We start from the raw sequence: 25,403 nt of genomic DNA, 5'->3' as shown, positions 1-25,403 counted from the left end.
TGCTGTCTCTGAACTTTTTATGTTCAACGCTAGCACTCTAGCACTTGAGCTACAGGTCCACTTCTGGCTTTTTGTTGGTTAATTGGAGATGAGTTTCATGGATTTTCCCTGCCTGGGATGGCTTCAAACTCTGATCCTCAGGTCTTAGTCTATTGAATAGCTAGGATTATAGGCACTTCCTTCCCTCCCCTTCCTTCCTTCTTTCCTTTCTTCCCTCTGTCCCTCCCTCCCTTCCTCCCTTCCTTCCTTCCTTTCCTTCCTCCCTCTCTCCCTTCCTTCCCACCCTCATCTTTTCTGGGTCCTAGGAAGCTCTTAGGGTACACAAGGGGGAACGGATGGGGTAGGACTGAGTGCTGCCATGAATAGGAAAAGGGGTAATGGAGTGGCTGTAGTAGTTTGGGTACATTATATGTACTTCTGAAGAGGAGAAGGATGAGCACAGAGAACATGTGGGCCAGGAGGAAGAGATGGAAGATGAGCTATATCCAGTATAGCACACATTCAGTAGAGTGTCTATGTATTCAAGGCTCTATGCATTCCAGGCTCTGGGCTCAAGATGTCTCTGGAGATCTTGGGAAATAAGCCAAGCTTCTCTGGTCCAACACCCTCCTTACTGGTGTTCAACCACCAGGATCCCATCCTGGGATAGATGGGGCATCTTCCCCTACCAAGAGCATTCCCCTTCCCCAGAGCATTTCCAGGCTCTGGCTATAATGGCAGATGGATGGGATTGGTCAGGAACATTCCAGGAGACACTGACCAGACCCCTCACCCATCCCAGGAGCCTCAGGAGTAGGAAGTAGATACCAGTAGGAGCTGGCAGGGCCCACTCTCCCTTTATCTAAGTGCTCAGTCGGGAATGTAGTGTGGGGTAGAACACCACTCAGCCCTAAGTCCAGTACCATCTCTCCCCTCCCCCAATGGCTTGCAACACCTTGCGCTGTTGACAGCTCAGGCGCCTCAGCCCAACGGCAGACCCTCAGGCTCTCAGGCTCCGTATCACATTGCCCACCCAACACGCCCCTGCTCCAGGCCTGAGCAGAGGGGCTCCTGATGGTCCCATTCCCTGGAGTCCAGAGTTGCTGCTGGGCACCCCCATGCTTTTTCCTTTCACTTTCCAGAGACTGCTTTCCTAACCCTCTCCTTGGCTTTTCTTATTCATTCCAGAGCCTTTCAAGTGTGTTGGCAGTCTGTTGGTGGAAATCCCAGCCTCCTGTCTTTGGGCAAGTTCCTTAACCTCTCCCTGTCCTCCTCTGTAAAAAGAAATAAAAATCCTTTTTTCCTCTGGCTGTGTTGTTGTGAGACTGAATAAATTGGGTATAAATCAGGGCATTTGACCAGTGCCTGGGCACAGCAAGCACTCATAAAGAGCAGCATATCCCTGGGTCTCTACCTGTGGATACTTGTGACTCTTTCCTCTTTGTTCCTAGAGAAGCAATCCTGGGAAATGACCAATCCCCTAGCACTCCCTCAGCTACAGCTGATGTGAGAGGACTCTGCAAGGCACCTTACAGAGTCAGGTGTCTGCCATTTCACAGGAAGGCCTGGGCTGTGGCGGGAGGAGCTCTGGGCTGGTTTGCCATCCATGGTCAATTCTATTAGATGTTCAAAGCAATGAGACCAAAACACAAATAGGAAACAGGGCCTGGGCAGGCCAGGATCTAGTGTTCCAATGACTCTAGGGAGTTGGGAAAGGGTCGACAGCTTGTTTTGGTGGGAAGAACGAGAAGAGACAAGGGAATCTTCTTATTGCCTTTATTTCGCTGTCAGCCCAGCTAGCCACTGCAGGGCACAGGGCCAAGCTTTTACATACTCACCCATGCTCTCTGTGTACACACACACACACACACACACACACACACACACACACACACGCATGCACCGATACCTGTGCACGCGCACATGCACACACACCCACACACATACACACACACATCCCATCTCTGGCTCTGAGAGTCAGTCTCTGGGGCGAGGGGGGGCGGGGCAAGGGGCTGCTCCTCAGTCTGCCCCTGCCTGCCCTTTTATGACAGCACCAAGGGCGGGGTAGGGGCAGGGCCCTCATCCCATACAACAAGTCCCTGTGCAAACTGGAGATGCAGCTGGTTTCTGGATGGGGGCGTCAACTTCCCCCTCCCCAGAGTGCCCTCCTCCAGCTCCTGAGGGAGGGACTACTCTCTGCCTACCTGGGGGGGCCAGACCCCTGCCAGGGCTGGGCCCTGAGGAACCAGGCTTCCCCCTACCTGACCCTGCCAGGACCTCCAGCACTGAAGAATGGCTAAGTCTGAGGTTGGGGGGATTCCCCCCTGGAGAGCAGGAAGTCCTGGGCCCCAAGGCATGTGGGGAGGGGGTCATTACCCCTTTGCTAATCCATCTTCAATATGAAGAGGTTTGGGGTACACTTCCTGGGGAGGAACACAGGCCTGGAAGAGTCCCAGCTTGAGCCCTCTCCAACTTTCATCTTCTGGGCCACAGCCTAAGGCCAGGCATCCAAAAGTTCAAAAGTCCAGCCGGCTGGTCAGAGTCCCTGCGTAGTCCTCAGATGGGAGGCATCCCCGGTAGAAAGTGGGTGTCAGACCTGTACGGGCAGTGTCTGGTTCATCTGCAGCCGCATGTCCTGGATACTGCTGAGGATCTTCTTCTGGTGGCCGGCCAGGGTGACCCCAATCCGAAGCAGGTCTCTGCAGATAGAGCAAAGGCAAAAAGTCAGCCTCTTCCCTCTTTTTTTTTTTTTTTTTTTGGTACCCTTCTTGGGACTTGAACTTAGGGCCTACGTGTTGTCCTTCAGCTTTTTCACTCAAGGTTGGCACCCTACTACATGAGCCACACCTATACTTGGACTTCTTAAATATACATATTTTTTAATTTGATCCATCATATGCCTGAGGAACTATGATGACAGGCCCACCTAGTCCCTCCACCTCCAATGTGGAGACCCAGCCCAGAGCACCTGTCCTGTCGCTGCAAAATGGTAAGATACTTACTCTGCGGTCATCTGGGCCACTAGGTCAAAGGATGCAAACCCAGCACTGATGAAGCTCTCCTTGTACCGCCCCATCTTGATGGCGTCCAGCCAGTCACCTACAGTTGTGAAGGTTGTATAATCTGGAACCGTGCGGTCCAGGAGGGGCTGGGACATGCTGTGGAAGAGAGTGACCTGGTGAGTCCTGTGGGCCAGGAATGTAGGGCTAGGGACAATTGGCCTGAGGGAGCAGAGGCACTGACCCAGACTGGGCACTGGCGATGACCTTGAGGCTAGCGGCGTTGCGGATTAGCTTGTCCAGGGTGTTGACAATCTGTGAGAACTTGGGCCTGAGGTTCCGATCCCGCACCCAGCAGTCCAGCATAAGCTGGTGCAGTGCTGTGGGACAGTCCATGGGTGGTGGCAACCGGTAGTCCTGCTCCACAGCATTGATGACCTTGGCCAAGGGCAGGGGGGAGTGAGCTACATTCTCCGCCTCCCCAAACAGCTCCCACCTACCCAACCTCTCTGGATTGCCCCCACTCACATCCTGGTTGCTCATGTCCCAGTAGGGTCGCTCTCCATAGCTCATGACCTCCCACATGACAATTCCGTAGCTCCAGACATCACTAGCAGAGGTGAACTTCCGGTAGGCTATGGCCTCTGGGGCGGTCCAACGGATGGGGATCTTCCCGCCCTGGTGGGGGGGGCACATGCCCTTCACCCTATGACTCAAGGCTGCCCCCCTGAACCCCTGAGCCCCTGCCTGGTTGGCCCCACCCACTAGCCCCCTCCCAGCTGCTTCCTGTACCAGGGAGCTGGTGTAGGTAGGATCCGAGGGGTCATCCTCCAGGAAGCGGGAGAGGCCAAAGTCTGAGACTTTGCAAACCAGGTTGCTATTGACTAGGATGTTTCTCGCAGCCAGGTCACGGTGCACATAGTTCATCTCAGACAGGTACTTCATGCCAGCTGCAATGCCCCGCAACATGCCCACCAGCTGGATGACCGTAAACTGTCCATCGTTGAGCTGAAAGCAACAGGTGGGCTCAGAGGGGCTCTCTGGCCAGTGGCCTGCCTGCCTTCTCCAAGTCCTGAGACCTTGCCTCATCATTAATCATGTCTCCATGCTGACTGGACAGTCATGAGCTACCCTGCTATGTATAAAGCACCTTATATTAAGTAACCCATTGATCCCCATGAGAAGCCAGCAGCTCTTAACCATTCCTTTTTGTTGTTGTTGTTGTTCTAGTACTGAGGTTTAAACTCAGAGTTGGGAATTATGTCCCTTATCTTTTTCACTCGAGTCTATCACTCTACTATTTGAGCCACAGCTCCCCTTTAGACTTTTTGGTGGTAATTAGAGTTAGGAGTTTTCTGGCCTTTTCTTGCCCAGGCTGGTTTTGAATCCTTAAGACCTCAGCCTTCTGAGATCTGGTGGCATGAGCCACCAGCACCTGGCTGTGATTCACGTAGGGACCTTGCCTGTGGTCACACAGGCAGTAAGAGGCAGAGTGAGGGTGTGAGTTCTAGCTGTTAAAGGCCCAACTGTTTTTCTATACACCATTTCAGTGAATACTTATAGACTTTGAATAAGGACCCTAGGCTTGTTGGCCTATTCTCTGAGGGGAAGGAAGAGGTGCTGGTTCTTACCCGAAGGAAGGAATCCAAGGCACAGTTCTCCATGAACTCAGTGAGAATCATGACTGGCCGACTTTTGGTGACCACACCTTCCAACCGGATAATGTTCGGGTGGTCAAACTGACCCATGATGGAGGCCTCGCTTAGGAAGTCCCGCCGCTGCCTCTCAGTGTAGCCCACCTTCAGTGTCTTGATGGCCACAAATACCTCCCGGCGGCCAGGCTGTTTTAACCGACCCCGGCACACTTCTCCGAATTCCCCTGCGGGGCACAGGGCATGGGTCATAAGGTATTTCTAAGACACCCCCAGCATCCTGCCCAATTCCCTGGGTCATGGCCACAGTGCCCCAGGAGACTCACCAGCTCCAATCACCTCCTCAATCTTGACACAGGACACATCGATTTCCTTAGCAAACTCCCGAACAGCCTCATTGGGATCCTCATAGGTAAAGGGGTCAATGTAAACTTTCATTCCAGGAGCAACTGTAGGGGGAAGAGACGGGCGTGCAAAGGTGACCTACCCATAGGCCAGGGACGCAATGTCAGGTGCAGGGATCTGCTGGGAGCGTACTCAGCTATCTTCCAGCTGAGGTGGGCCCATGCTCTGTGCTGAGCCCACCCCATACCCCCATGTAAGAATGCCTAGGGAGGGGCTGGGAAGGTGGCTCAGTGGTAGAGTGCTTGCCTTGCATACATGAGGCCGTGGGTTTGATTCCTCAGCACCACATAAGCAGAAAAAGCCAGAAGTTGTGCTGTGGCTCAAGTGGTAGAGCACTAGCCTGAGCTGAAGAGCTGAGGGACAGCCCAGGCCCAGAGTTCAGGCCCACGACCGACTAAAAAATAAAAAAATAAAAAGAATTCCTAGGGAAGTTGGGGGCTGCTGGCTCACGCCAATAATCCTACTTAGGAGGCTGAGATCTGAGGATCACAGTTCAAAGCCAGCCTGGGCAGGAAAGTCTGTGAGACTCTTATCTACAATTAAACACCAGAAAACCAGAAGTGGCACTGTGGCTCAAGTTGGAAAGCACTAGCCTTGAGCAAAAGAGCTCAGGGATAGCACCCAGGCTCTGAGGTCAAGCCCCATAGCCTGACCAAAAAGAAAAAAAAAAATGCCTAGGGACCACAAGAGCTAGACACCTAGGATTCCTCTTCCTCCCTCATCTCTCCCCATGTCCAAACCTCTCAGCTACATACCTTCCCTCATTCTTTCTTACTGCCTGACCTCGTCCAGGCCTTCAACACTCAGACTATTGCAATAGTCTGGCGGCTGGGCTCTGTGCCTCTGGACTTTTCCCACCCAGCTACCCTATATCTTCCTGAAACAATGCAGCCATTGTCTTCCTCACAGCTTGAGCGCCTTCCCAATTACCTGTGGCAGAGTCCAGTCCAAACTCTGCCTGTCTTTCCCGACCCTCCAAGGGCTGGCTGCCCTCTTCAGGCCTGGCTTCTCAGCAGCTGTCAAGATAGTCTTCTCACTGCCCCCACATCCCGGCACTCTCCCCACCCCACCCACTTCCTTCCAGAGGCTCCTCTGGGCCAGGAATGCTCTCTCCCCCCTCTGGATGGACCCTGCTCATCCCACAGCCACCTCCAGGAAGCCTTCCTCATCTCTGAACTCTTCCTGCCCTTCCCCACAGGAACACCCAGCTTAACACTTAATTGTTCTCTAATTGTTTCCTGTGTGTGCCCATCTCTTTCCCATAGGACTAAGTGCCTTGGGGGCAGGGGTCACATTTTATTCATCAGTGGCTGGCAACATAGGTGAGGAGACAGTATATGGAATGAGGTAGGGGCCAGGAAACCGTGCTCGATTAGTAGCAGGAGGGGGTAGCCCAGGAGCAGGAGACACTCACTGTATTGCTGCAGCTTCTCCGTGTACTCGGCATCAGAGCTGTGCCGCTGCTTCCTGGAGGGACAAGGGAATGGCCTGAGGCAGGTCCCACAGGGGACCCTGAAGGAGCAGAGGGCACAGGGGAGGGGTGGGGCCTGCTCACACAGCTGATGGGTCACAGCCATCTGTGGGTCTCTGGGCAGGGAGAGGCTCAGTCCCCTCAGTCCCTGGGCCTGGGGAACCCGAGAGGAGGAAGGCATGGTGTAGAGGAACACAGGGCAGTTTCCTGGTATTGCAGGCAGATTCTACAGAGCTAAAGGGAATCCTCTACTCCATCCAGGAGGGCAACGGTAAACCTGGGAATACCTGAGGCAGACAACGGCAATGACCACGACTGCCACCACAAAGACAAGTCCGGCTGTGGCAGAGCCGACGATGAGGGGGAGCTGCTCCTGGAGCTGCTGGGCACCAGAGCCTGGAGACCAAGGAGGGACTGATGAATAGAGGGACAGAGAGGGTGGGCCAGAGCCAGGGCAGGGCCAGGCGCCAGAGTCCTTACCTCTTTCACTTGTGGTCTCGAACTCAGCTGGGCGGCTGTACTGCCCATAGCCAGCTACGGTGCGAGCACGGACCTGGACCACGTAGCGGGCATCAGGCCGCAGCCCGTCCAGCTGCACAGAGTTCTTCTGGCTGGTCACAGTGGAGGCGATACCTTCGCTCTGCAATGTCCAGAGGAAGGAGCCATCCTCAGATGGGTTCCAAAGCCAAATGGCCCCTAGCCACACTGCCCCACCCCCAGGGTCCCCTCAGGGCTCTGGATTTTGCCCCCCCAGGACTCCCTAGCATTGACCCCCTGTGTCCCAGTTCAGCCCCAGGCTCAGGCAGCCTTTGAAGCTCTGACCTTCTCAAAGTACTTCATCTCATAGTCCAAAATGACTCCGTTAGGCCGCTCCGGAGGCGCCCAGGACAGGGTCAGGCTGCTCCATGAGCTGCTGTGCAGGTGGAGTGTAGGTACTTCGGAAGGGGCTAGGGAAGAGCAGAGGGGCTCGCCAGGGGCTCCCAGAGCCCCGACAGCCTCTCCCAGAGACCCAGTTCCCACAGGACCCCTGGGCAGGCAGCCCCTGGGCAACTGTGGCTCTCTCCAGGGGAAGATGACCCAGACCCTCTTCCCATGTCCCCTCCTCACCAGCCTGGTTGGTGGTGATATTGACAGCAGCGTAACGGGGTGGCAGAGGGCTCTTGCCGGAGACCCCATTGACGGCCTGCACCTCAAAGGTGTAGCGTGTGTGGGCCAGCAAGTGGCTGATGTGGACCCGGCGTTCTGTCAGACCCAACTGCCGAGGTACAAACTCCACGTTGTCGTCACAGCGCGAGCAGCTTGGGGGCCCGCCAGCCCCAGGGCCCCCGCGACACTTCTTGCAGATGACATTATAGAGGAGGTCATCGCGGCCACCAAGGTCCCGGGGTTCACTCCACTCCAGGATCAGTGAGGTCTCGTTCACATTGGAGATCACACCCCGGGGTGGAGATGGCACCGCTTTGGGGACATAGAGGGGAAAAAGCAGTGAACTAGAAGCCCTAGGACCACCCTTCTACCCAGACCATCCTACCCCTGCTTCAATAAGCAGAATACTCTTCCTCCATTTCTTCCTTCGGCAGATTCTTGTTCACCCTCCAAAGCCTTAAGGCAACGTCATCTCTTCCTGGAAGCCCACCTTGATCAGCCTCTCCTCTCCTTCTGCTCTCCCCTAACACTATTCCCAAGCAACTTCCAATCTGATCACTTTAACTGTCATTGTCTGTTTAACTGTGCCAGTTCCTTAATCAAAGGGATTATATCTCACTTTCTTCCACAACCCAGGCACCTCCTCCATGGTTAGAGTTGGTCCAGCAGAGGAGCAGTTCTATACTGAAGGAGCAGTGGACTAGCAGGTCCCAACCAGTTCCTAATGCCTATCCAGGAGCAAGTAGGCATTTGTTACTGCTGGTGGGAGGGATGAGCCAGATGACATTCTATAGGAGGCTCAGGTGTGATTTCTTCTTAGCTGTGCCATCTTGAGCATATTACCTAAACCTCCCTGAACGTCAGTTTCCCCTTCTGGAAGAAGTGATGCAGGTGCTGGCTGTATAGGCAGCTCCCCCTCACACCAGTACGGTCTGCAGCAGCACAGAGAGAACCCCCAGGTGCTCACTCACTGGTGCAGGCGCTGTCCGCAGAGTCCGAGTCTGCGCGGTAGAAGTTATTGTGGCAGGTGCAGATGCTGGCAGCTGGTGAGGTAGTACGGCTGTTGGAGGGGCAGGGGAGGCAGGGACCCTCTCCTTGCTTTGCCTTGTAGCTTCCAGGAGGACAGGCTGCGAGAGGGAAGAGGACGGTGGGTGCTTAGTTCTCTTCTCCTGTGGACATCACGCCTCTAGGCTTCCGTGAGAACCTGGCCGTTCCCCAGCCTAGGCCTTGGTCCTTCTACCTGCCAATCTGTGGGGGCAATGCTGGGATTGCCCAACTCCAGCTATAGCTACAAAAGGCCCTTTTGCCTCGTGGAAACCCCACGTCAGCGGATTCTTCCCCGCCCCTGCCCCCCTCACCCCTACCCTGGGGCCTCATGGATGAAGACGTCAGCCCTATCACCTGGACAGCCTGGGCTTGTTGAGGCAGGGCAGAGAGAGGAGGAGGAAGAGGAGAGGATGGGACGGGACCACCAGTGCAGCACCCTGCGCTCCGCCGAGATACCCAGCCCTCCCGGACACTCTGGGAAAGCCGTTCCTGAGCACTCTTCTAGGATGCCTGGCCACAGCCTTGGCAGGAGCCTCCTAGCCAAGCTCAGCCCCACCCACGGGAGCAGGCAGCAGCGCCTTTCTGCCCTGGGCAGGGGTGGGGTTGTGAAAGGGTGGGAAATGGAGGGGGAAGAAAACTGCTAGAAGCTGGGGTCACCTGAAGGTCAGAGGCTCAAAGCCTCCAAGGGGCAACTTGTCCCAAAATGCTAACAGCCACCCCCCTACCCACACCCTTTTGCCCATCTCCTCCTTCCCTGCCCCCCCCCCCCCTGCAGCTACCCTCAGTCCCCTGGACATGGTCTCTACAAATTCCTTCTATCTAGGGTGGCCATATGATTTTACTCAAATTGGTATACTGTGAGAGTGGAAAGGGGGCACTAGGAATAATTATGTTAGGATAATGAGCATAATCCTAGACTGTCCTGGATCCACTAAAGTATGACGAGCCTATTCACATCATGAGTTCTGGAGGGGTCACCCAGACCTGGCAATGCCCAGAGCTGGAGCAGTGCCCTTCTCTGGGGTTTAACCTCCCCTCCAGAAGGTGATATTCCACTCTAGCTTTATGAGCCAGTGGGGGAGGGGGCAGAGGCCAGGCCAGTCTGGTTGCTATGGGAACCAGCGAGCACTTCCTGCCAGGGACCTGCAGAGTGTTAGCCCCTCTTCAGGCTGTCAGGCTCATCACCCCCACCCCCTTTCTCCACTTGGGAAGAGGAAGTCAGTGCAGGTTCCCTTGAGAAGTGGAGAGGAACAGAGCAAGGACTTCAATCCTGGGCCTCACAATCCGGTGGACAGCCTAGGCCCTCATACCCATGGCTGTGAGAGCTATATACGGGTACCAGTCCCAGATAAGAGTAAAGCCCCTGTACCTTGTCCTGTGTGCCACAACCACGGACAGGGTTCAGGGCCAGCCTTTACATTCCCTGGCTAGGAAGGTCCCTGCGACTCAATTTCTTTGCTGGCAAAGTAAGAAGGTAACTAGAATCCCCCTTATAAGGTTGCAGTAAGGTTCAAAGGAGAGAGCCCCATTCAGATGGAGGCCCAGTATATGATGAAGTCTCATCCTCTCCTCTTCATGAATGGAAAAGGGACCAGAGACCACCGTCCTCCCTGCATCCAGGCCCTCGGACACCAGGACTACCACTTACAAGGCACCAGCAGTGTCCTAACAGCACTGCATGCTCCCTCACTCCTCACTACAACCCTAGGAATCTTATTGTCCCCATGTTGCAAGGTCAAAGGTCACTTGCTCATGGCCACTTAAGTTGTGACAGTGTCAGGACTCAAGATTAAGCCTTGAGGGACTTAGTCACCAACTACACATTGCCTCTGAAGGAGCAGATGAGCCCCTGAGGTAAAAGGTCAATCATGAGGGTCCTCTGAGCTTTGGGGTCCATCTAGAACTTCCAGGAAGAGGTATACATTGGTGGCAGGACAAAACAGTCCTTCCTGCCACCCTCCTGTCTTTGCCAAAGGTCCTCTAGGCCTGCTTAGAATTCTCCACATCTCTCTTCCACTGAATTCTCCTTCCCTTTCTCCCCACTTGCTCTCTTTCTTAGAGCTGGGGATCCAACTCAGGGCCTTGTGCATGGCAATCAAGTGCTCCACCACAGAGCTGTGCACCCAGCCCTCATTCTGTGTGTCTCCTCATTTTCTCTCCCTCCTGGTACCCCATTCTCTGCCCCTGACTGTCATTCTTCCCATTCTCTTCTCCTACTCCCACCCTCTCCCCAAGTCCCCACTTACGGCGGCACTGAGATTCCTTGGCAGCTGGCTCATGGCCTGTGGCACAGGTGCAGGCGCCCACAGGCACCATCCACTCCCCATCACCATTGCAGTAGAGCTTAAGTGGCACCGACACCTCCACGGCATTCGCAATGCAGGTGCCAGGGGCAATGACCAGTGAGGTGGGCTCGGCCCCCGTGAGGGTCTCAGGGAAGAGCGCGAAGCCTGCAGTGGTGGATGCACACTTCTTGTAGAAGGCGCGCACGGAGATGAGTGACATGCAGGCACCTTGGTCCTGGAAGGCCAAATAAAAGCCAGCCTTGGAAAGCGGCCCGAAGCTTCGCACCTTGGTGTTGACCCGACCAGCATCGAGCTTTGAGAAGCTTTCGTCGGGTGCAATGGTGTCCACTTTGACGTAGGGGTTCTCCATCCAGAAGGGGGAGGAGGCTGAGGCCACATCGCTGTCAGCTTCATAATAGAACAGGTTGAAGGTCTCTTTGCAGGAGCCGGGGATGTTGGGGATGCTGTTGCAGTCACGCACGGTGAACTTGAGCTCCACGTAGACCCGCTGCACATCCTGTCGCCAGATGAAGCCTGTGCGAAGCCAGTTGTTCTGGCTTGACTCGTGCACGTTACACACCTGATATGTGCGGATGGGGTTCATGGCCTCATCGTAGCCACTCACTTCTTCCCACTGCGCGGGAACCATGCGAAAAAGGCAGTGAGTGCCAACACAGGCCAAGGGTTTCCCATGCCCCCTATCTTCTCCATTGACTTCACGCAGACTTGCTTTCATGGTTAACAGCTGAACACACAGACTATCGGGGTTCAGATCCCAGCTTTCTGTGTGACTATGAATGTCAATTAACCTCCGTGTGCCTCAGTTTTCTCAACTGTAATCTACAGATAATAAAGCTATGTAAGGAATAAATGACTAAGCGAATAAGCATTTAGAATATAAGTGGTAACTTAAAAGATGCTTTTTCTGGGCCGGTATATCATGAGGAGGTGTTGAGCTCCCTTGCTTTTTGCAGCCCCCCCTACCCCCCCTTGCATCTGTGCCCTTTGAGCTGAGCCTTCCTTCTCGCAGTCACTTTCAGTCACCTTGGGCTCCAGGAAGAACCAGAGTCACTGATAAGCATTTTGAGACCGAAGGCAAACTGTCCCTCAAACAAACAATGGCATCTTCTTATTAGCTCAGAGGAAATAGTCAAAAACTCAGGAGATCACCTGCCAGGCAACTTGTTCCTATTCTGTTCCAGTGGTAAAGCAATAACTACTTTTCTGGAATTCCTCCAAGGACAAAGGCTGAGCTAATGGTCAACTAGGCCATGCCAGTAAGACTATTTCAACTTTACATACCTTTCTCACACCCCGCCCCCAACTCTCCCTATTTAACCTGAAGCCAACCTCTGAAGGTGGCTGAAGATGTGAAGATGTACTGAAGCGCTGCCTTCAGTATTATGCTGCCATGTAATAAATCTTTTCATTTTTACCATGTATCTCTGTTTAGCATATGGGAGCAAGTGGCTAAACCTAAAAAGGGCCTCCTGGACTTTGGACTTACGGGGTCTAAAAACCCAGTTTCAAGAACAGAGTTAGGACCTTCATAATTACTGCATGAGCATTAGCTATACGATTTATCTTTAGGCTTCAGTTTCCTCATTTGTAAAATGGAGCTGATTGGAATTAAGTGAGGCTGTGAGGAATTAAATAGTCAATACGAATATGGTTTGTGGCCTTGTGACCATGCCTGGGGGAGAGGGAGGGAGGGAGGGAGAGAGAGAGAGAGAGAGAGAGAGAGAGAGAGAGAGAGAGAGAGAGAGAGAGAGAGAGAGAGAGAGAGAGAGAGAGAGAGAGAGAGAGAGAGAGAGGAGACGAGACGAGACGAGACAGACAGAGTTCCCCGAATCATAGTTGGCCTAGTGACTGCAGGGTCTGTGGTACTACCCAAGGGTCCAGGGCCCAGGCCAGCCCTCACGGCCATCTCGGGAAGTTAGAATGTTTTAGCGATATCAGGACTATAGGAATTTAATGGACAATAAGCCATGGCTGAGAAGAGCAAATAGCCTTGTTCAGGATGGCACAGAAAGTTGGAGACCTGGAACCAAGGTTTCCTGGATCCTAAACCAGCACTCTCTCAGGGACTTAGAAGGGAGGGGAATAGTTGGGATGGACCTGGAAGGGCTGCCAGGTAGGGGGAGAGGGAGGAAGATGATGTTCCTGGAGGAGGGCCCAGGCAGGGGTGAGAGATGGTACCAGTAGAAGGTGACAAAAGGTGGTGAGGGTGACAGGTGAGGGCACAGGCACCCTCTCTGCAGGCCCAGGAAAGAGAGTAAGGACTCTAAAAGGGAGGGGGGGGGAGTGAACTAATGGAATCTAACACTTACCCCACTTTCAGGATGAGCTGTCCATGCCAACTCCGATGTCACCCATTTTGTATCCATGAGGGTCTCTGGGGAACAAAGAAGAAAAGAACAGCTAATAATCTCCGAATGCAGAGGAACAAGTTGCCCTGATCCCCACTGGGTACCATACCTCTAAGTCCCCAAAGATTCTAGGAAAACCTTTAGGAAACCCTGCTGTTGTCCCCAGGGATGTCACAGCCCCAAAGATGTCAGGTCAGGCAGGCTGGGGGGTGGGTGTCTGCTGCTGACCCCAGGCCTGGGTTAATGAGGCTGGAGCAGAGGCCGGTTCACACACCTACAGGCTCTGCTAATCTCCACACAAAGGGGCCAGCAGGGCCTTTATCCTGGAACAAAGGGCTGTGTGCTACAGCCCCTGGCAGCCCTGGCCTCCCCTGACTCCAATCCCAGCACAAAGACCCAGCCTCACACAGGGTCCAGAGGAAGGGAAGAGAGTGACAGGCTCAGGCCCACTCCCACCCAGCCTCCCATCAGCCACCTGGGGAAAGGGAGGAAGGGATAGGAATGCTTTTTGAGGTCCAGCACCAAATCCTACACCAAACTTGCCAGCAATCCTTGGAGAAGGTCTAGAGATAACTGGTAAAGCTCTTAGGCTACTAGGAAAAAGTACATGAGGGGGTGAAGAAGGGGGCTCAAATTCTGCTCTAGCTGACTCTGTGGTTATAAAACCCTGCCCTCTGACCATTCACCCCTCTGTCAAGAAAGAACAGGAAAGGGACTGGAAATTATGATGTGTTCCACTCAAGCTGTTGTTACCCCTTCCAGGAAGCCTTCCCTGAATATACTGAAGGGCTAGAGGTGTCAAGGCCAGGCAGAGGCTTGAGGGCAGTACCTAGCCTGGGTTCTGAGCCCATGGCCTCTGCTCCTAGCTCAGTCATAGGAGGGGCCCATAAACATACCTGACATACCCTCGCTAGGAACCTGGGAAAGTTCTACTCTTCTGAGGACAGAGACCTAGTAGTCTGTAGCTGGACAGGAAGGGATGGGCTGCCATCTCCCCTGGAGCTTGGGAGTCTGGGCAGCCAATAATAGTTCAGCCCTCAAAGGGGCTGAAATGAGCAGAGCAGAACCAGAATATCTGGAACCCTCTACATCCAAGGGAAAGGGAGCCAGACAAACCCACAGGCTTCAGGGGAGGCAGAAGACCTGGAGAGTGGACAGGGCAGCTGTGTCCCCAGACCCCCAGGGACAGCCCAGGCAGCAGCCACCCTGCAGGGAGCTGGGCTCCTTCCTGTGTGGCAGTAGCTGCTGATCTCGGGAGTCCAGGCTGCAGAATGAGCTAGCCCAGCCTCCTCCCTGTGGCCTGGCAGGCCCCCGTGGCTGACAGACAGACAGACACAGACATTTGGCAGGGGGTCCTGCAGGGAGGCAGAAGCTGGGGCTTGGTGGAGGCGGAGGGTGGGCTGAGGAGCTGGAGGGGTGTGCGGAGCGCGCTGGCTGGGAGCAGACAGCCTGAATGGCCGGCGGCGGACTACAAAAGACCGGGAGATGGAGAGACCAGGAGGCCCAAAGAGACAGAGAGAGACACGGAGGAGGAGGTTGCCAAGTGGTCTCTTCCCCAGCCGGCAGCCCGGAGTATTCTGGTCCCTGGGAGCAGTGGAGCTGAGCCTCGCGCACCCCCTCCCCCAAGCCAGCCAGCCAGCCAGCCAGTCCGCCTGCTTGTCTGCCCGCCGCCCGCCCGCCGCTGCCCGCCCGCCCGAGCAGGCAAGGGCTCCCACCGCTCCCTCCCGCAGCCTCCCTCCTCCCTCTCCCTCACTTCCTTCTGCTCAGCCGGTGCCAAACCCATCTGGAACTGTTTAAACCCAAATATTCAGCCCCCTCCCCCTCCAGCCAGATTCCTCCACAGTTTAAAACAAGCCCTGCGCTGGCTTCGGGAGGAGGGAGGGGCCGGTGGGGAGGCGGGCGCGGGAGGGAGGGCGGGCGGCTCTTCATTTCTGTTTAATTTCTGGGGAGCTGGGAGGGAGCGGGGAGAGAGGGGATCGGCCCCTGGCCATCGCACCGCCTTGGCCATCGCTCAATCTCGGCACATTTTTCCCATTAATGAGGAGAGGACTTGGATTTCGAGTCCTGTGCGCCTGAGGAAGGGCTCCGGTCACCCGGGTGGGGAGGAGGGCGGGCGGCTCTCGGTTTCCCCATTTCTGGGGGAGGGAAAAGGAGGGGGGTCTTATCCTGCAGCGTTGTCCACACACACACACACACACACACACGGGAGGCCAGGCCAGGGCCTCTTCTGTGCCCCAGCCTGAGAGAGGTATCTGGGGGTGTCCTAGAACACATGTCTCCGTGTGTGGCTGTGTGCGTGCGTATGTACATATGCGCTAAGGACAAAAGAAGCACAAGTGAGCAACCTCCAAACTCTCCCAGCTGCTAACTGCACCCTACTTCTCTGCTCTACTAAGTTGGCTGTGGGAGGAGATGAGAGATGAGGATCGCCCCCCAGACACAGGGCTCACACTGCCCCCGCCCCAAGTCGCCGAGGAAGCTAGTCCAAAGCCAGGGGTTTTGAGGGGGGGAGGGGGGATTGGTCTTGGAGGCTCAGGAGCAAAGCAACACTCTGTGAGGCTTCCACGGGGCAATGGGGGACAGCCACGTGGCAGCAGCTGTGTGGCCCTCACCTGTGCACACGCACAGTTGCACAGGCAGTACCCAGTTCTGAGGGGCTGGGCTTGTTCCCCACCACTGGGGCTAAAGAGTGACAAGTCAACACATATGGTGGACGAAAACACACAAAGCTACAGCCAGTCTGTCTTTTCTAGACACCCAGATGCATATGGTACAAACAGATTAGTCTTCCTTTGACATTCATATACAGTGGATATACAGTGGATTGATCTCACTTGCCTTAGAGCCATCCTCTCAGCCTTCCTAGGGGCTCACACTCACACGCCCAGCCCAGCCTTCTTGCATGCCCACCTGCAAACACTGTCACCAGCCACAAGGCTCACAGTCCAGGTGTGGAGTGAAAACACAAATATCAGTTTCTCTGTACAACTTGGTGATATGTCCTTGCAGCCACATGGGGAGTTATAGTCAGATGCCTAATGGCTCTAGAACATGCCACAGCCCTCCTGAAGGATCATGCAGGCGCACTATCAGTTTATACCTAAGTTTGTGCAAAACCTCAATGGTGCATCCCCCATGCACAGCACACACACACGGATATACACATACATACACACACATACACATGCATACCCTACAAGTGTGTTCTTTCTCTGAGGTGTCTGCAAGTAGGACATCACCTGTGGGATGGAAGGAGGAATTGAGAGAGTGTGTCACCCTTCTCCTGACCCCAATTCTGTGGTGCCTCTCACTCAGGCAGAGCAGATACACAGGTCACTATTACAAAGCAGAGGTGCTGGGCAGCCTTGGCCACAAGCACTGGGCAGGTACAAGCCCCAGCCCTTGCTTCCAGTTGTCCTGGCTCAGTCAGGAGCTGTCAGTCAGGTCACGAGGCTAGAGGCGGGGCAGGGGTATGAAGAAGATTTTGGGAGTGGTTGGGTGCGGCCTCTCCAGGTATAGCCCCTGCCCAAGCAGCAAGCGCTTTCCCAGCCAGCACTAGGGCTCTGTCTAGGGCTCCGGAGCCTTTGAGAAAGGGGTAGCACCAGGAAGAGATTTAGCCCCAGGAGCCTTCGGTCATACTGTGCCATATACAAGTTGGGGCCCAGCATAGGGAGGACATTGTAGCACTCAGCTTGCCTCTGAGGGCCTCTTGAAGAGGTCTCTGAGAACCTGCCACTTGCCCTGGGGAAAGGCTAGAGCTACTACAACTTTGTGGAACTTCCAGGCTCCACTGTGCCTCCAAGTCACCCAGAACATCCCACTGTGCAACAGGAGTGCCACTGATACCCAGGAAATCAAAACAGGAACAGAGCAAAAACAACAATAACAAAAAGCCTACAGCCTAAACTCCAGCCTAGGTACTTCAATGATAGGAAAGGTCAAGTCCCAGGCCCCGGGCCTGCAGTGTTCTGGGGCAGGAGGACAGAAGGACAGGGGCACTGGGAAAAGCATCCTGGGACATATATGTTGTGAAGGAGACTAGCTCACCCAGGGCCACCATCCCACCCCTCCCCTGGTCTCCAGGACACATGTCTGGGACAGTGGGGGGGGGGGGGAATCTTTGAACAGAGAACACATTTTGTTTTTCATTCTTGCCCTCAGATCACGGGGAATTATAATTAAATAAACCTGAGAGGGAAAAGAGGGAAGAAACACAAGGCAGGGAGCTCAAATGCCTCAGTACTCAGCAGCGCCCCCTCCCTAAGTTAGCCCTGCCAGCTAGACAAAGACCACAGACAGCCCTCCAACCTTCTCTTGGGATGTGGGCCCCATTAGATCTGGCCAGGAGCTGAGAGCAGAAAGTCATAGGAGATCTGGCCCCAGGGTAACCCTTGGGCCAGGGGGCTGCCCCAGCCCATCAGGTAGCCAGCTGTCTTGTGCCCCCCCCACCCCCAGCTGCCCAATCCCGACAAACCAGTTTGACTCAGCACAACAGGCAGGGCTACAATTTTCAAACTATGCAGGCCTGGTGATTCAGCCTCTTCTGCTGCTTAATTAGTAGAAGGCCGGTGGCGGTGGAGGAGGCCGTGCCCACGACAGCCTTAGCTTTAGCTTCTGGTTGCTGAGGCCAAAGCGGTAGTGGATGGCAGCAACAGTGACAAACAAACTGGTTTCCCCAAATACCTGTCACTGTCCCTTCCCAGCAGTTCTGAAGCTCCAGCTCAGGATAAACAAGAATAAGATGGGGGTGGGGGGAAGAGGGAGGAAGAGAAGGGGAGAGGAGCCAGAGGCAAGTCCAACAAAGGGAACAAGCCACAACAATCCTAGACTATTGTCCCTTCCAGGCTTCCACATTCTCAGGGTTACTCCTCTGAGGAGATGGACTGGCATACTACCTTTTCCCCAGTGTCAGGTTCCATGGCGGTGACTCCTCAGCTGGCATTGCTTGGCTGGCTAGAGCCTGCTAATAGTTTCTTACAATCTGCTAATAGTTTCTCCTTTCCCAGCCTGAGAACCTTCCTCAGATGTAAGGGTGCCTCAGTCACCATTCCTCACCCCAGGCCCCATTCTTGACCTGCTCACCCCAGTGGACCATACTTCCCCATCTATTCATGGTCCTGAAGGAGGGAGGCTTGGAAAACTATAGAACATTACTCAAAAGGAGTCTGAATGACAAGGTGGCCTCTTTCCCTGTGTCTGGAATACCTCCCAGGGCAATCTGGAGGCAGGACAGTAAGAGGTGATTTTTTTTTTCTGGTTAGGTAGGACAAGCAAAACAATTGACTCCAGTCACATGGAAAATGAGAAGATCTTTAGAAGCAGAGCCTTGGTGAACCTCAAGTGTGCAAGGAAAGAAGAAGAGCCAGGTGCCAAATAGCATCTAACTAGTGGGCACGTGAGAGTTGCATACTCAGCTCAGAGAACCTGGGACTAAATGCAATTGATGACCCAAGCTGCAGAGAAGCCAAAAGGACAAGGGCAAACAGAATCTTGACCAAGTCAAATGGAAGGACGGATGGAGGACGCTGGATGCTGAACGTGTTGGGGAGTGGGAGGCTGAAGAGTTCATCAGTGCTAAGGGACCCACATAGCCTTGTCCCCTAGACATCGCATCCAGGATCTAGAAGTCCACCTATGCTATACTTCATTCCTGGAAGGAGTAGGGTGGGTACAGGCGGGGGCCTAATGAGTTATTTCTCTTCCCATCCCTTCTTTCTTTGGAGCTGGCTGCAGGGAGACATGCCCCCCCCACTTCTTTCCCATCATTCCTCCCTCCATCCCCCACCCCCAAGCGGGATAAGGGCAGTTTCACTTCCCACGCTCCCCAAGGAGCAGACCCTAGGGTAAGGATAACAACCACAGTTAATCCTTGAATAACAATGACTGTGTGCTAAGCACTTTATACACAGTCACAATTCAGTCCCCACAACACTGAGGCCAATACCTTCACTATCTCATGGAGGAAGAAACTGGGGTGGGTAGGTGTAAGGCTGGAATCTGTGTATCTTTTCGCACACTGCAAACTGATGACCACAGGGTCTAAGGCTGCAAAAGTGAAGGCACTGGTGAAAACCACCCTATGTAGGCTCTGTTTCTTGGGGGGGATGGGGAAGGGGGAGGCCCATGGGTCTGGACTTCTGTATGAGACCTTCCCCTGCTCCTACAAGCTTCTTCAGGGCTGAAGGAAGAAGAGGGAATGGGAACAAAATGCCCCTTCAGTGGGCTGCTCCAGCCAATCTAGAACTGTCTCTATCATCACCAGCTCACTGTCTCTATCATCACCAGCTTCTTGGCCTTGGAAGGCCTGGATACCAGTTCCTGGCTAGGGCATGCCTCAAGGGGTCTAGGAGACTGTTTAGAAAGAAAAGGAGAAAGCAAGGAAAAGGAGGGGGGAGGGAGACAGGGAGTGAGCCTCCAATGACCCAAACCACACCCCCACACACACCCCACAACAAGGGCTGTGGGGCCTGACACACACAGGTGACACACAGCTCGGCAAGTGTAAATCTGAGTACTGGTGTGTCAATGTCGCCTCTCCTGGACTGAGACAGACACAGACCTGAGAACTGGCTCCCAGGTTCACACCCTAAAGGCAATCAACAACAAAGCCCCACACTGGTTTCTCACGCTTGCGATCCTATCACACACATGTGGGTGAGTGTGCGCACGGGTAGGCGCGACCTCGGTGTGTCTGTCTGAATTTACACAAGTCCACCCATGTGAATCGATCTGTCTGCATTGTGGGCTCAAAGATAAAAAGAGGAGGGGGATCACAAGAACCTCCCCACCCCAGCAGCAAAGATGTAAAAGCACCAAAGCAGATGCCTTCTCTTCCAACCGTGCTAAAGGATTCTTTCCTGCCAACCATGAAGTTTGCCGATTGTGAACACAGGAACTAACCAAGTTATGTAGAATTTACCTTTTTGTTCCGAAACCTAGAAAGTGCCTACATCTGTCAGAGATGCCAAACCTAACTACTGCCCATATTCCAGTTTCCTCCAAAATTCTGTGTGATCTCTTCTCCCATATTAAGGAAGACTTTCGCCCCCTCATTTAATGGCTCCACTTTTTTCTTTTTTCTTTTTTCTTTTTTGAGTACAGTGTGTGTGTGTGTGTGTGTGTGTGTGTGTGTGTGTGTGTGTGTCCCTATTGTTTTTGACCTGTGTCTGTGCCTCTGTCTCCAGCAGGTCGGTGTCAAGTGGCTGGTGTGTTCGTTCCAGGGCCACTGCAGGCTGTCCATGCAAGCACAATCGTCGGGAAGTTGGAGCTACCCCACAGCGGTCGTTTGGGCAGGTTTCACAAAAAAACCCACCGGCTTTCCCACCGCACTGGCTGCGGTATTTACCTGGGGCAAATCCCACTGCTTTGGGGGCTCAATGGAAACCCAAGCCCTTAGAAAGTGGAGCTTCGGAGAAGGGTGCAACGCAGACACTCAACAACCTCCAGCGCAGTTGGCGCTGGGTAAACCCTAAACAATAACCGGCCCCCGCCTCTCCACCCCACAGCCATCCCCTGACCAAGAGGGGTGCGCGCACCCACACAGTTAACTCCAACGGGCTCCTAACCACCGCCGCCCCCCCAACTAGAGAGTCCGGTCGCTCGTCGCTTCCACCCGCCACGGGCTGGCGGCCCCCAGCCTTCCCCGGTGGGTCACCCACACTTCCTCGCCTGCTGGAGGGACCCAGGGCCTGGCTTCTCTGCCGAGAGGTGGGGTGCTCCCACCAAAGCCCACTGCCAGCCGGTGACCGTGGGGACGCTCATTCTGAGAAGCCCGGCTGCCTGCAATCCCCCCACCCCGTGCGCCGCGGGGCCCGCTCCAGCCCCAGGCGGCTTCGGGGGCGCCCTCCCCACGCCATCCTCCCACCCTTGGGCGGGCGCGGGCGGCGGGACCTCCCCGACGTGCGCTCAGCCCGCAAGGACTCACCCTACCCGCCCGTTCCGCCAGGCCCGCGCGCGCCGGAGCCCCGGGCACCTTACCCGGGGCGCGCCCCCCGACGCCGCTCACCTTCGAGCGCCCGGCAGCCGGCGGGCAGCAGGAGCGGCAGCAACAGCAGCGGAGGGAGCAGCGGCCGAAGCCCCGGCGGCTGCGGCGGCGGCGGCGGCGGGCGGGCTCGGGCCATGGCCGGGGGGTTGGGGGGCTCCGGGAGCCGAGCCGGGCCGCGCCGCGCCGACGGGGCTACAGGCACCCGAGAAAAGGTCCGCTCGGCAGACTGGTGGGAAGGCTCGCGTACGGTCCCTGGAGATCCGGGCAAGAAGGGGGCGCGATCCCAGCGGGCGGCTCCGGAACCGAGGCGGCGCCCGGAGCCTGGCGATCCTGAGATGCGGGCAGGTCGGTCCCGCGGGAATCTGGACGGACCGGTCCAGGAGGATCCCGGGCGCTGGGAGGTTCGTTGTCGGACTCCGGGAAGCAGGAGGGCGCAGGTGGTCGGGATGCTAGGTGCACAGTAATCCGGCAATCTGCTGCCAGCCGACCTCAGATCCTGGGCTCCGGGAGCGCACGCCGTCCGGGATCCGAGCTGGGATCTTGCTGCGAGGCTCACGTACTCACTTCTGCTGTCCCCAGCTCTAGCGCGGCCGCTCTGGGCAAGAGGGGCGGGAGCTTCCACCTGCCAGTCATTGCCTCGATCCCGCCCTCAGCGTCCCGCCGCCCACTCACAGACCGCCCGGCCCGCTGGTTAGGTTTCGGGAGCATCCAGCTGGAGGTTCTGTTGGCTGAGCCTCCAGCTGGCCCTCCCTCGCGGATTGGGGCTAGAGTAGGCGGGGCCAAAGAAAAGATGAATTAGATTGGGCGGGGCTAAACTGTCAATCACGGGAGAAGCCCGCCTCCTGTCGTTCATTGGTGATTAGTAGTCAACTTGTGTCTGAGGAGGTGACAGCTATATAGAGCGAGCCAGGGGCGCCCTCCTGTGGCCTACACGGGCCCTGAGACGCCCCCATGTGGCTGTCTCTTCTTCCTAGCAAGTCCCTAGATTCAATTTAGGCATTCAGGGTAGGTTGGAGGGGTAGGGAGGAGTAGGAGAGGAGAGGAAAAAGGGAGGTGTTTTTCAGTTCATTCATTCATTAAGCGATGCGTTTAGCCGTTCATTCAAGAAACGAACAAGTCAGTTCATCCCACAATGCGTCAGACTGTATTCTCTTCTGGCACTACCAAATGTGTAAGACAGAGGACTGTGTTATCCAGGTTGTGGGGGCCCAAACGTAGTCTCGCTGTAGAGTGTAACACGCATTACTGTAGAGAGAGAACCGAGTTTTCTCATGGCTAACGTTTAGTCCTGAGAAAATGACATCTGAATGTCAATATAAAAGATAAATAGTAAGGGAAGGATGGGGGAGAGGAGGAAGGGTGTTCCAGACAGAGAAAATACACTCATGCAAAAGAAACTGATTGGAAGAATCCCCAAGTTCCAAAGAGCTTCAGTGTAGAGTTAGAGCTGAAAGGGGCTGGAAGAAGTTGAGAAGTAGTAGGTGGGGACCAGGGGAAGGTTTTATTTTTGGATTTATGATAAGGCCTTCCTGTGAGCTGGGAATCTGAAAGTGGTGTTACCTTATCAGCTTAGTATGGCTGCTTTGGGAGAGGATGAATGGGTAGAGACAAAGGTGCAATCCCCAGGCCAGCAAGGAAGCCATGAAAAAAGTCAGGAGGAGCAAAGAAAGTGCCTTGGCTTAGGATGATAACTGTCAGGAGGGGCAAAGAAGGCAGGTTCAAGGTGGATTTAAGAGGTAGCATTTGTGGAAATTTTTGTGATTTGGTGGGTGAGAGACATGCAGTAGCCGGAAACATCAAAGAGAACCCAGAGTATTCTGGTTCCAGAAAATTGACTCCAGCCCCATTCACTCCACAAACATTTACAAAGTGCAATAAACACTGAAACAATGGCTCACACTTATTTCAGGTAGGTGTTATTATAGCCTCATTATACAGACAAAACTGATGTCTACAAAGGCTTGGTGGCTTGCCCAAGTTACACAGCCAAACCAAGACAAAGATGGGACTTAGACCCAGAAGAGCATAGCATTTAGACATGTGTTCTACTTCATTAGAAATGCAAAGAGCACCTAGGTGCCTGCTTGGAATTTAGAATCTGGAGCTCCCCTTGCCCACCTAGGACATTAGGACTTGGAATCTCTGGGGTATGGGCCCTGAATGGCATATTAAATTCTAAAGTCGCTGCTACTATGCAGCCTCTCATTGTCTTTTAAAGGGATATCCTTGCAAAACCTCTAGGAGACTTTCCCAGCTACCTTCAAGTTTTCCGGCCCAGTGAGGGTCAGGTTCTAGGTGGTCACAGAAACAAGAGAGGAACAGTTAGTCCTCTGACCATGAAGTACCCTAGAACTCCAGTCCTGCAAAAATCCCAATATGGTAGATGGGGTCATGAATCCAGAGTCCAAGGTCCTTGCTCTGAGGGAAGTCGGTCTTTCTGGTCAAAGACTGAATGAAGCCTGTGTGGATGCAGGGGGTGGAGATGGGGAAGGACCATTATTCCGAGGTCCTGATTCCACCCCAGAATCCAGGCATTTCTGCCTCCCAGACCTGTTCTCAAGCCCTCAAGGATTTCGGAAACAACTCTCAATGTTTTAGATCACAGAATCCCTTCTTGTAGCTCTATTTGTGAAGAGCTAGAGAAACTGAGGCCCAGAAATGGGACTGTTTTTCTGTAGTCCCCTCTTCCCCGGGGTGCTGGTTGGAGTTGACCAGGCTGATATTTCAGCAGGTGGCCTAGCACCAACACCTCCCAGCTCCTCTTTGTAAGGCGGATCTGTGAGCCTGACACTCCTGTTTGCTCAGCATTTGTGCCAGGCTAAACCTCACCCTCGACAAACACAGCCAGCCAGGCGGCAGGCACCAAGCTCCTTTGTTCTTGGGCCTGATAGTAAAGGCAGCAGGTAACGGAGGATCTGTCCTCACCGGATGTTAGCACCATGGTTCCCACGGGAATGCTTCCTGAACAAAAGGCCAACAGGCCAGAGAGCACTGGGGTGCTGGCTACCAGAGCCTGGAACAAGAAGATGACCACCTGGCAACAAAGGGGCATGGGATTGGGGCAGGTGGACAGTAGGATTGGGAACTCTACTAGATACAGAGGTCTGGGACACTGCTCTTCCTTTGGCATTATATGAGCAGAAGGTCCCAGGTTTCTTATGTTTCCAGGCTGAAGGGCCCAAGGAACCCAGGAGGCAAGCTTTGACCTTGGATTTTGGAACAAAGGGTAGACATCCAGCTGAGGTCAAGACCTTTCTCTGATCCCATCATCCTTAGTATGTTTGAATCTGGAAAGAAATTTGATACAGAAGCAAAAGCTTTGACTGGCATCAGAGACCCAAGTCCAAGTCAGTGGGTTTAGATCTATAATAGGATCTATAATAAGAAGCTGAGTCTCCACAGGAATAAGATGCTATCCACACCTTCCTCGCAGAGTTGTTGTGATACTCTGGCCAGAAGCACAGCAGGACCCTGATAAACAGTCCCTGTGATAATCAATGCCCAGTCCCTAAAACAAGTACTTCCGCTTTGGGGACAACTACAGGAATGTGTGTGAACTCAATTAGGTCTTCATGCTTCTGTGTCTGTGACAAACTTCAATTTTTTTTTTCTTTTGGTGCTGATCCTGGGGTTTGAACTCAGGGCCTAGACACTGTCCCTGAGCTTTTGTGCTCAAGGCTAATGCTCTATCACTTGAACCACAACTCCATTTCCCTCAAAATAAGAATCTCACAGATTTTCCTGCCCAAGCTGGCTTTGAACCAGGATCCTCAGATTTCAGCCTCCTGAGTAGCTAGGATTATAGGTGTGAGCCACTGGCAACCAACTTCAGATCTTTTTCTAAAGATGATGACATGTCTGTCCCTTGATTTGACTGTTGGGATAGTTGCAAAACAAGGAGGAAAAGATCTTGGGCAAAAAGTGATAGTGGGAGTAATTTGCTAAATACTAGGGAGCTTATGTTGAAAAGTATAGTAGAGCCAGAGAGGCCAGAGGAGAGGCCTAGGTAAGGGGTTGATGTTGACATGGCAGGGGTAGCACAGTAAGTAGTCTGACCACTAAGGTG

At 54.2% G+C, this 25,403-nt stretch overlaps 1 protein-coding gene across 1 annotated transcript; it reads right to left on the bottom strand.

Annotated features, from left to right (window-relative positions):
- Positions 1 to 1,741: 1,741 nt before the first annotated feature.
- Positions 1,742 to 21,888, bottom strand: Ephb3 (EPH receptor B3). Its single transcript, XM_070029738.1, has 16 exons — positions 21,359 to 21,888; positions 13,315 to 13,379; positions 10,946 to 11,618; positions 8,624 to 8,779; positions 7,614 to 7,964; positions 7,329 to 7,453; positions 6,987 to 7,146; positions 6,794 to 6,902; positions 6,450 to 6,502; positions 4,957 to 5,079; positions 4,610 to 4,857; positions 3,771 to 3,986; positions 3,507 to 3,656; positions 3,223 to 3,416; positions 2,982 to 3,137; positions 1,742 to 2,678 (listed from the first exon to the last, which is right to left on the bottom strand). Exons 1-16 carry the CDS (start codon positions 21,471 to 21,473, stop codon positions 2,570 to 2,572), a joined length of 3,003 nt encoding a protein of 1,000 aa, XP_069885839.1. The 5' UTR covers positions 21,474 to 21,888; the 3' UTR covers positions 1,742 to 2,569.
- Positions 21,889 to 25,403: the final 3,515 nt, after the last annotated feature.

The sequence above is a fragment of the Dipodomys merriami genome, unplaced genomic scaffold (assembly GCF_024711535.1).
Source record: "Dipodomys merriami isolate MVZ:Mamm:240054 unplaced genomic scaffold, mDipMer1.0.p SCAF_2, whole genome shotgun sequence".
Lineage (NCBI taxonomy): Eukaryota > Metazoa > Chordata > Mammalia > Rodentia > Heteromyidae > Dipodomys > Dipodomys merriami.
The sequence above is the reverse complement of the archived record's forward strand: the minus strand, read 5'-3'. Positions and strand labels throughout refer to the sequence as shown.

What these genes read in the sequence shown, in the direction of transcription:
- Ephb3 (XM_070029738.1), bottom strand. Translation starts at nt 21,473, where the DNA reads ATGGCCCGAGCCCGCCCGCCGCCGCCGCCGCCGCAGCCGCCGGGGCTT. An exon ending in CAGCTCATCCTGAAAGTGGG is followed by an intron (nt 11,619 to 13,314) that starts GTAAGTGTTAGA and finishes GTTCCCGCGCAG; the next exon opens with TGGGAAGAAGTGAGTGGCTA. An exon ending in CGAGACCACAAGTGAAAGAG is followed by an intron (nt 6,903 to 6,986) that starts GTAAGGACTCTG and finishes CTTGGTCTCCAG; the next exon opens with GCTCTGGTGCCCAGCAGCTC.